The 11239-nt window shown below is 44.0% G+C and overlaps 2 protein-coding genes across 3 annotated transcripts in view; one reads left to right on the forward strand and one right to left on the reverse strand.

The window, feature by feature from the left end:
• Nucleotides 1-7378: 7378 nt before the first annotated feature.
• On the reverse strand, nt 7379-8942 carry LOC146546197 (alpha-2-macroglobulin-like protein 1). Its single transcript, XM_085266641.1, has 4 exons — nt 8910-8942; nt 8172-8328; nt 7914-8101; nt 7379-7474 (listed from the first exon to the last, which is right to left on the reverse strand). The coding sequence occupies exons 1-4, from the start codon at nt 8940-8942 to the stop codon at nt 7379-7381; spliced, it is 474 nt and encodes a 157-aa protein (XP_085122767.1).
• Nucleotides 8943-10107: 1165 nt separating this feature from the next.
• LOC146546198 (uncharacterized) overlaps nt 10108-11239 on the forward strand; it is a 12056-nt gene continuing 10924 nt past the window's right edge. For both annotated transcript variants that reach the window (XM_085266616.1, XM_085266618.1), the window contains exon 1: nt 10108-10185. The gene's annotated coding sequence lies outside the window, so the exon portion shown is untranslated. The remainder of the gene's footprint in view (nt 10186-11239) is intronic.

The following is an 11239-nucleotide window of genomic DNA, read 5'->3' on the forward strand; positions in this document are numbered from 1 at the left end:
TGGGACCTGTTTTATAGAAAATCATCACTAAACTTTGAGGAAGTAATGGAAGATTTCAAGGATTAAATAATCTGTTATTGCTTCTGCTGTAAATACTTTCTGAGTAATATGTCATGGTCCTGAGTCTGACGACTCAGTGTTTTGTGTTTCTTTATATCATCCTATGTTTATTCTGTTATGTCTTTTGTTTGGCTTTGCTATGTGTTTGGGTTTTGTTTATGCCTGCCTGTGTTCCCTCTGTCTGTCCACGGCGTCTGCCGAGTCCTGCATTTTGGGTCCTTTCTCCCTGCCTGCACACAGCCATGACAAAATACTAATTTGATGTTTCCTGTGCATTAATTTCAACATGTGATTCTTTGTTTTCTGAGCCCTAAACCAATAAATAAATTAGACTTTACTTTAACTTGTCCCTGTGCTTTATTCACTGACATCTCATCTACTTTATTGATCTGATTGCTACCATTTAGCCCTCTTGGTTAGCTGACAGTAAAAAAATTTTATTAGCAAATATCTTGATAAAATGGAAACCCGTGCTCATGTGTAAAAGGGACCATGACGTCTCACATAAACTTCAGATGAGGTTTTTGCAGGTTTTATCAAATCTCAGCAAACATGTCCAGTTGGCGACTTTAAAGAAACTGAGGAAGCCTGAAGGATGATTTCCTGAGAAAAAATACAAAACCATAGATATTCTCTTCATTCTGGGGCGTCTGAGACAGATAATATTCCTCATAAATTAAAGGACACGTATCCTCAAACCCATTAAGGGTACTGAAATATTCCATCATATTCAAAAATTAATTAAAAATCCTTCTTTATAGTTGATGTCCAACTTTCAACACATGCTTCCTCTAGGGCACCTACTGTACCTCTGGGGCAGGTTTCATCTCAGTCCGCTGTAATATTTATCAAAAATTAAAGAAAGGCTGTGTGCCTTTCACAGTGACACTAAAAAACAGAACTCAGGCACATCAGGGAATAATCCAAAAGGTGGTTTTATTAAACTAAAACAACATACAAAATGTCCCTAACAGTAAATGGACTGGTTCTTTTATAGCGCTTTTCTACTTTTCTGAGCACTCAAAGCGCTTTACACAACTTGTGAATTCACCCATTCACGCCAGCACATTTTTAATGTAACATTCACACTCCGATGGACGCATCGGAGAGCAATTTGGGGTTAGCATCTTGCCCAAGAATATTTGGCATGCAGACTGGGGAAGCCAGGAATCAAATCACCAACCTTCCGATCAGTAGATGACCTGCTCTACCACCTGAGCTACAGCTAACCCATACTATATAACTAAAAAAGGAACATGGTGGAAACAAAGGAAGCACAAGAAAACAATATTACACTGAAAGAGCAAGAGACACAGCCCAAACATAACTCACAACTTAAACTCCAAAAGAACAAGTCATGAATTATGTAAAAATAGAAACAAGTAAAGTTTATTTATTAAGCGCATTTCATAGACAGGCCATCACAAAGCACTGTACACAAAGATTAAGATAAACAAAGTTAAGTCAGAATGGACAATATACACAATATAAAGGTTAAAAGTAAATAAAAATGTAAAATTTAAAAAGCGTTGATTAACAGTAAAGTTTTTAACTGCTTTTTAAAGGAGTCCACAGAGTCAGCCAAACGTAGTTGTAGAGGTTCCACAGCCTTGGTGCCACAGACTGAAAGGCTCTGTCCCTTTTGGCCGAATAAGTTTGTTGGTTGTTGGAACAACCAACAAACTTATTCTGTGAGCAAAGACAACAAGTAGCAGTGTATTTTGTACGAAGCTTGGATAAATAGTCTGGGGCCATTTAGTGCTCTGTATGTTAAAACATGAATTTTAAAACGAATTCTAAAATTGATTGGGAGCCAATGTAAAGAACATAAAATAGGAGTAATGTGAGCTCGCTTGCTAGAACGTGTTAGTATCCTGGCCACTCCATTTTGAAAAGCTTGGAGGCGAGAAAGAGATGATTTGTCCAAGCTGGTAAACAGGGAATTACAGTAATCTAAACATGATGACACAAATGCATGAGCAATTTTTTCCAGTTAGCTGAGGAGACCATATGTCGGAGTTTAGAGATGTTCCTTAAATGAAACAAACAGGAACGAGACAAAGATTTTACATGAGAGTCCAGGCCCAGAGAAGAGTTAGATATTGCTCCAAGATTTTGAATATTTGACTTAAGAGAGGAACAGAAAGGGGCAAGAACCTGATTGATTTTACGGTATGTTCAGCCTATTGAGTAGGATTTTAGTCTCAAAAATCTCCTAAAAACAGTCAGTGATCACTGTTGGCCCCCCCAGCGCGCCCCCGGATGCCAAAAGAGTGCCAGCAGATTGAAACCGAAAAAAGCGGATTGAAACTGAAAAAAAAATTGTAAGCGGAAAACAAAAAAAATTTGCAGTTTCAATTAATTGTTTTTCACTATCAATTTTTTTTTCAGTTTCAATATTTTTTTCGGTTTCGTTTCAAGGTGGCATCGTTCTGATCCCATAAAAAACCAACTACTCACATTTCAACTTTTAACTATTTTAATTTTCGGCTTTTTCCTTTTAAACAAATTTAAAGTGAAACAACACAAAACATTGCAAACCACAACACAATTAAATATAAATTCCATCCATCCATCTTCATCCGCTTTATCCGAGGCCGGGTCGCGGGGGCAGCAGCCTAAGCAAAGAGGCCCAGACCTCCCTCTCCCCAGCCACCTCCTCCAGCTTATCCGGGGGAACACGAAGGTGTTCCCATGCCAGCCAAGAGATATAATCTCTCCAGCGTGTCCTGGATCTGCCCCGGGGCCTCCTCCCGGTGGGACATGCCTGGAACACCTCACCCAGGAGGCGCCCAGGGGGCATCCTTGTCAGATGCCCGAACCACCTCAGCTGGCTCCTTTCGATGTGGAGCAGCAGCTGCTCTACTCTGAGCCCCTCCCGGATGGCCGAACTTCTCACCCTATCTCTAAGGGAGAGGCCAGCCAGCCTTCGGAGGAAGCTCATTTCTGCCGCTTGTATCCACGATCTCGTTCTTTCGGTCACTACCCACAGCTCGTGGCCATAGGTGAGGGTAGGGACGTAGATCGACCGGTAAATGGAGAGCTTCGCTTTTACACTCAGCTCCCTCTTCACCACGACGGACCGGTGCAGCGTCCGCATTACTGCAGCTGCAGCCCCAATCCGTCTGTCGATCTCCGGCTCCCTTCTCCCATCACTCGCGAACAAGACCCCGAGATACTTGAACTCCTCCACTTGGGGCAGGAACTCATCCCCGACCCGGAGTGGGCACTCCACCCTTTTCCGACTGAGAACCATGGATGATTACTATATCTTTCTAATGTGACGTTGTTGCCCCTGGCTCTTTCTCTCTCTCTCCCTCCCACTCTGTTCCTGTGCTACTGAGTGTAACTATCGCCCCTCCCCCCTCTGCTCAGCGTAAAGCACAAGGCTCGCGTGCGGAGTGAAGCGGAAAAAAAGTGCGAGAGAGAGAGAGGGTGAAAAACCCACGGCTCCCAATAAGGAGCCGGCTCGCGTTGTTCACTTCAAAGATCCGGCTCTAAGAGCCGTCTTGTTCGCGAACAACACATCACTACTCTGCCTCCCACTCAACCTTAAAATATTATAGGAACCACAAGTGCGCCTGCAGTCCGAAAGACAGAAGCGGCCATTTGGGGATATATAGTACTGTGAGGATTTTAACATAAAATTGACCCTTTATGTGAGAAAAAGATTCCAAAATTTAAATCTGGATTTCAGAGGGAGTCAGTGAAGACAAGCAAATATGGGTGAAATATGCTGTCTCTTTATAGTCCCTGTCATGACTCTCTCAGCAGCATTTTTGATCCATTAATATTAAACAAATATTGATGCAGCGGATCAAACCTGGCCCAGAAGTACAGTAGGTGTCCCAGAGGAAGCATGTGTTGAAAGTTGGACATCAACTTTTAAGCATGATTTGTAATGTATTTTTGAAAATGACATAATTGCATTGAGTCTACTGAATTGAATATAAGTTTCCTCTAGTTTTTGTGGAATATTACAGTAGATCTGTGTTAAAAGTTCGACATCAACTATCAAAAATTATTTTTAATGACTTTTTAAATATGCAACCAGACTGTCCCGATGGCTTTAACGGGCTGTCCCAATGCAATGTGTGCGTGCGCGTGCATATGTGAGTGCGTGTGCGCATGTACTTGTGCACGGTTCTATGCTTTCAATAGGGAAATAAGGAGAAAAGACACTGCCATAATGGCCATTGTAGAAGCGCAAGAAAATTGATGCGGCGGATAAGAGGCGGCTGGCTTGACTGCGGCTCACAAATGACGGCTCACTTGATCGCAGTGGCTAAACATGAGGACGCTGATGACACGCAACAATACACACATTAGATGCACTTATGTACTATTTGCTCCTTTTATTCCACATGGTACTGTGGTACTATACAAATCAGCATATGGGATTAAACCATCAAACAAATGCACAGACTGCACAAACAAAATAACTGCAACTCATAAAGAATTACACCAATTACTATGCCAAACTACAACATTGGCCTATGGCATCAATTAGTGCATAAAGCATACATCAAGTTACAGTGAAAAATGCATCAGAAAGACTGCGGTCAACAGAAAGCTTCCCCTCATGCTCACCCCACCTTCCTGCTCATCAACATCAGGTACGGTGAACAGGTGAGTGCAACCACATTTATCACCTAACACACCTAGGAGTCATGCCACACACCCGTGCACCAATACAATGTGTTTAAACCAACCCTCTTAATCCAAAAAAGGACCAACTCAAATATGTATACACCTGACGTTGTTGTTTCAGTTTTGAAATAAATACACAAACACAAGTGGGGCTCAGTTTGGCTCATTGGAGACAAGTCACAGCTCAAACCAACTCAGCTGGCAACAGCTTCATTTGTGGAGGGAAGTCGCAACACAGAGTTGATCAGATGATGTTTAAGGTGTGTCATGTGACATGTTCAGTATTGTCACACATGTCTAGATTGTCCCTGATCAAACACTGATGATTATATTTGAAGAATTATTCCTGATGGCAGCAAAGTTTGAATGGAGCTCTCTGTCTGTGCTGATTTGTCGCCCTCTGGAGGTCAAAGCACAAACTGCATGATGTCACTGTAACCACCACAGTGACAGGAAGTGTTTTTAAATGATGAAATATGTCAGTGATGCTGATAGTGTGTTCATCACAGACGTTCAGGAGGAGAGGAGATGACATCATCACAGTGATCACATGACACACACGTGTTGGTAGAGTCTGTCTAATTACTCACACTCTGGGGAACATCCAGGTCCACCATGTTTGTAGTTCTCTCCTTCCCACTGTAGCTGTGTTTGAACAGTGTGTGCACACATGCTCTTCATCCACCCACAGTGACTCCACGCTGGTACAGAGCTCTCCTCTAACCTGTCACATACTTACAGGGATGTATTTCCACAGTCAGTCTGGCTCTGGCAGAGTCACCTGTGGGCTCCACCTCTGTGTGGACTTTCACACTGAGAGTGGGGACATCAGCAGGTGTTGGGATGTTGTAGGTGGCACAAATCTGGGAAACAAACAGAACCAATCACAGCTCAGTGTAGCCTGCTGTCATTTTTCTACACCGTGACACTTTTACATTTATATCTCTATATTTATCTCAATATCCATCCATCCATCTTCATCCGCTTTATCCGAGGCCGGGTCGCGGGGGCAGCAGCCTAAGCAAAGAGGCCCAGACCTCCCTCTCCCCAGCCACCCCCTCCAGCTTATCCGGGGGAACACCAAGGCGTTCCCAGGCCAGCCGAGAGATATAATCTCTCCAGCGTGTCCTGGATCTGCCCCGGGGCCTCCTCCCGGTGGGACATGCCTGGAACACCTCACCCAGGAGGCGCCCAGGAGGCATCCTTGTCAGATGCCCGAACCACCTCAGCTGGCTCCTTTCGATGTGGAGCAGCAGCTGCTCTACTCTGAGCCCCTCCCGGATGGCCGAACTTCTCACCCTATCTCTAAGGGAGAGGCCAGCCACCCTTCGGAGGAAGCTCATTTCTGCCACTTGTATCCGCGATCTCGTTCTTTCGGTCACTACCCACAGCTCGTGGCCATAGGTGAGGGTAGGGACGTAGATCGACCGGTAAATGGAGAGCTTCACTTTTACACTCAGCTCCCTCTTCACCACGACGGACCGGTGCAGCGTCCGCATTACTGCAGCTGCAGCCCCAATCCGTCTGTCGATCTCCGGCTCCCTTCTCCCATCACTCGCGAACAAGACCCTGAGATACTTGAACTCCTCCACTTGGGGCAGGAACTCATCCCCGACCCGGAGTGGGCACTCCACCCTTTTCCGGCTGAGAACCATGGCCTCAGATTTGGAGGTGCTGATCCTCATTCCCGCTGCTTCACACTCGGCTGCGAACCGTTCCAGTGCGAGCGGGAGGCCCTCACCCGATGAAGCCAACAGAACCACATCATCTGCAAAAATCAGAGATGAGATTCTGAGGCCACCAAAGCGAAAGCCCTCCGCCACTTGGCTGCGCCTAGAAATCCTGTCCATAAAAATTATGAACAGAACCGGAGACAAAGGGCAGCCCTGGCGGAGCCCATCACCCACCGGGAACGAGTCCGACTTATTGCCGGCAATGCGAACCAAGCTCTTGCAACGGTTGTATAGGGATCGAATGGCCCGTAGCAATGGGCCAGACACCCCATACTCCCGCAACACCTCAAACAGGACACCCCGAGGGACACGGTCGAATGCCTTCTCCAAGTCCACAAAACACATGTAGACTGGTTGGGCAAACTCCCATGCACCCTCAAGTATCCTCGAGAGGATAAAGAGCTGGTCCAGTGTTCCGCGACCAGGATGAAAACCGCATTGTTCCTCCTGTATCCGAGGTTCAACTAGCGGACGAACTCTCCTTTCCATCCTTTTTATCTTAATATTTATCATCAATATCTGTGTTTCTCATTTTGTATCAGTGCTTGATGTTTGTTGTGTGTTTGCTGCTCCGACAGCTCAGTTTCCCTCTGGGATGAAGAAAGTTTATCTGATTCTCATGGAGACACAAAGTGACTTTATTGATTTTTAATTTAGTGTCAAACAGAATTGTACTGTGTGCAGTTCTTACTGTCAGCTCTAATGTTGTCTATGAAAACACATTTATTCCATGTGAAAATGCTTCTTTAGCGTTTTAAAGGTACAAAGAAACAAAGAAATCCTTTGTTTGACACCAACCAGGACCTGGTCACATGATGCTGTCACTGACCTGCACTGAAGCACATGCAGCTTCACCTCCAGCCTGTGTTTTCCTGACACGTCCTGCAGCGCCTCCTCCTGGTAGAACAGTTTGTTGCCCTGATTTCAATCAAATGTCAGCTGACTGCTGGAGCCTGAACTGTCCCTGCGCTCCAACCTTCAGGACTGAACACCAGAGTGGAGCAGAGAGCCTGAAGAGCCTCCACTGTGTCCTACAGGATGGATTCATGTTGACATGAAGTTCAAACTGCCTGTGTCACTTCAACACACTCTCACAAAAGAGTTTCTAACCTTCACTTCCTGGTTAAATAAAGGTTAAACAGGTTAAACATGTTTAACAGAGATGATCTCAGAGAAACAAAGTAGAGAAAGCACAGGTATAAACTTACAGACTGCAGCTGAGCTGTTATTTACAGGCTGTTACGTGTAGTTGGTGCACAGAAGGCTGTTCTGTTAAAACAACACATTTTTAGACCAAAGTCAATTTCATCTTGTAAATAAAGAATAAAAACATCCCTGCCTGCTAAAACAAGTCTGTATATCTGAGAGAAAAGCAACAACATGAAAGCTTCAGGATTATTTCTCCTGATTTGGTCCAAGACTGTAGATGAACTCAAAGATGAGCTTCATGCTGTTCGGGTGGTGTCGTACCTGAGTGGAGGAGAAGCCTCCGTAATAGTTCTGCTGCCCAGTCAGCCACCTGATAATACCAGAGGCATATCCCAGATCCTCAGCAGTCGGGGAGGCACTGAGTTTGGCCAACAGCACATAAGAACTGATCTCCACTGACAGGGAGGCTGATGTTTCTGCTGCTGTCTGAGACCAGTAGAGGAAACCTCCTACAAACACAATAACAGTCACAGTGATGCTAATAAAGCCTGAATGATGTCCTGCTAAAGGATGACTCACCTTCCCTCACTGCAGCTGTGTCTAAGTGCTGCAGAAGGTGAGCTCGGGTCTCCACGTCTCCTACAGGGTGAACACAAAGGCCAGCAGAGCTGTAGCTGCTGCTCAGGTCACTGAGAGACTCCTGGAGACAAGCCAGGCTCTGGATCATCACAGGATCCTTTAAAAGATCACAACAAAGAACTTTAATGGACAAACAGAAACCTTCTTTCATTAAACCCAGTGTGAGAACAAAAGGAGGCAGAGTTCCTGATTCAGTGACTCAAACAACAAAGACAAAACTCCTAAACACAAACTTAACAATGTGGTGTGATAGGTTTGTAGCATAAACCTATTCGCTGGAACGTTAAGACAATATAATTACACTGCAAGCAAGACGCAAGTAGGCAAACTTCTTCATGGTACTCGTGCACGGGAGAGAACCAGACAAACGCCGTTCCTTCGCTTGACCCCAGTAGCTCTCGTCCGTCCTCCCGTACACTGTCCTTTTATTGAGGTTACATGAATATGCATAGGTTCATTAACATATGACATACTGTGTGTGTGTGTGTGTGTATGTGTGTGTGTGTGTGTGTGTATGTTACTGCTGATCAAAGGGTCATAAAAGCACACAAGCAAACATCCTTGGTTAGGAAGAGGGTAGACTAGACACCCCCCCCCCCCCCCCGGTGAGGAAGTCCAGCAGTTCATCTAAACAGAAAAGCACTTAGACTAGAACAGATGTAACTACGTTAATCCTACCATAACAATTAAACAAGGTACAAACTTTCCCATGCTCCCAGTGTGGAATGCACACCAGGCCTCTGTAGCCTGTTAAAGATCACACAACTTATCACTACACAATTAATTATACACTTCTAAGCATCTATGGTTAAATATTTCTAAGCATAAATGACAATCAACAATACAACTCTATCAGGTGTTTGCTGTACAGTGCAGCAAAGAATGCCCAGACCTCTACATTGGAGAGACCAAACAACCACTTCACAAGCGCAAAACACTGAAGAGCCACCTCCACAGGACAAGACTCATATTCATATATATATATATATATATATATATATATATATATATATATATATATATAATGTTCTTCCTCTACACCCCCCCCCCCCCCCCCCCCATTTTTGCACATGTCGAGGAGTGTGTCAGGTTACATTTCACTGTGTGTTATACTTGTATAACAATGCATGTGACAAATAAAGAACCTTGAACCTTGAACCTTGAACCTTGATATCACCTGGAAGACAGTCTGGATGGTCCCATAAATATCTAATTGTGAACAAGGTGAAGGAAATCTCATATAAAATTCTTCATAAATGTGACCCAGCCAGTCACTATATGGTAACATTTAAAAGAGACATAAATACTAATTGAACTTTCTGTGGGGATCATCCAGAAACTGTGGCACATCTCTTTTGGTTCCTCTACACAGAGATTCTGGAAGAATTTAGCAGTTTTGTTATTGTCCATATTTTAAGGGAGTTTTCTTTACGATGGGAAAATGTTTTATTCTGTTTCTTTAAGTTCCCCAGGAAGAATGATAAATGTTTTTTTATTAAAAATTTGTTGATACTTTTAGCTATTTTATATCTATAAATGTAAGTTTATTAATAAAACACCATATTTCTGCCTTTTTATAAGGATATGAATTGTACATACAATCAATTTCAGACTCAACCAACAAAAAGCCTCTCAGAACAATATTTATATGTAGATTTTTTTCGCCTACTCATATCATCATTTTTTTACTCCTGGTTCTGTATGTTCATGTTCTGTTCTTTTGTAAACTTCATCTGTTTGTATGTTGTATACTCATTGTGTTTCAATAAAGTTTGATTTTAAAAAAGGTACGTTCTAAACGAAGCTTCAGACGTCACTGATCACGTGACTCTGGCCAAACGAATCAAGCCTCGACACGGTGCTTCTGAAGCAGCGCGTTGATCTTTCTGACACACGCACCGGAGCGTCAGCTTCAAGCGGACCATCACTACGTCTCACATCTAAAGGTGTCAAGGTAACTTTGAACTGAGTTCAGTCAATCTGGAGTTTTTCCAAGTTTTCTGTTGCTCTCTGTGAGAGAAGAGCGTTAAAGGCGGGGCTCTCCAGAGTCCAGCAAAACAGGAAACCACAGCTGGGTGTGTGTAAGTGTGCAAACCAATAGAATGCATCGTGGTGGGGGGGCATCACGGGCATTGGCAAGAAAAAAATAAAATAATCGGTCGTACCCATGCTTCCCCGACGTCATGCCAACGCATATTGGGAAATTCGTAGGCACCGATCGGTTTTCTATCAGCCATTTGCTGGGAGTAAGGGCGCCCTCCGTTTGCGAGGTGCGCCTGCTGCTGGCGGCACAGGGAGGAGAGGGCGGGGCGGCGGGGAGTCTCTGGCTGGCTGGAGCGGCATCTAATAACCAACTCGCAAAACAAAATAAAAACAACAAACAGATATTATGATACAGACTTATAATCTGCACCCATGTTTTTTCTAAATTCTATAAAGTGAGCGCGAGAGCCCTCGGTGCGCCTGCGCGCTGCTGAAGTCAAAGTAAACTTTATTGTCATCTCTGCTACAGACAGTCCAGCATATAGAGAGACGAGACGACGAGGCTGCAGTTACAGCGGTGCAAGTAAACAAACAATATATATAAGAAGAGTAAGAAAATAAATCTACACTTTAGGACTCGGGGTAAAGGATCAATAACAATTTAAATTTATAATTTACAGTTTGATGATTTAAAGTCTCACACAACCCGTCAAAAGGGGCGGGGCCAGCTGCTTCCAAGTAGAGCACATTTCATTTATAATGATGTAAATCCAAGCCCATCATGGATTCACGATCTGAATCCTGGGTTGTGTGAAATCCCAGAAATCAACCTTAGACAAAGTGAATCTGTGAACTAAGGTGTAGGTCTGTTAGGTTAATTGTGCTGATCCTCGGGTTGGGGGATTTGTGTTTGTACTGCAGCGCAAAATTCAAACCAATGGAAGATGGACAACAAAAGTTCAAAGCCATCAGGTGCTCAGGTTAGAAAAAAGAGAAAAGATGCAGGTAAGCAGACGTGTGATTGG

The sequence above is a fragment of the Mchenga conophoros genome, unplaced genomic scaffold, assembly GCF_057382185.1.
Source record: "Mchenga conophoros isolate Kocher_MC1m ecotype Shallow Benthic unplaced genomic scaffold, M_conophoros_male_GT1.1 unmapped_scaffold_5, whole genome shotgun sequence".
In the NCBI taxonomy this organism is placed as follows: Eukaryota; Metazoa; Chordata; class Actinopteri; order Cichliformes; family Cichlidae; genus Mchenga; species Mchenga conophoros.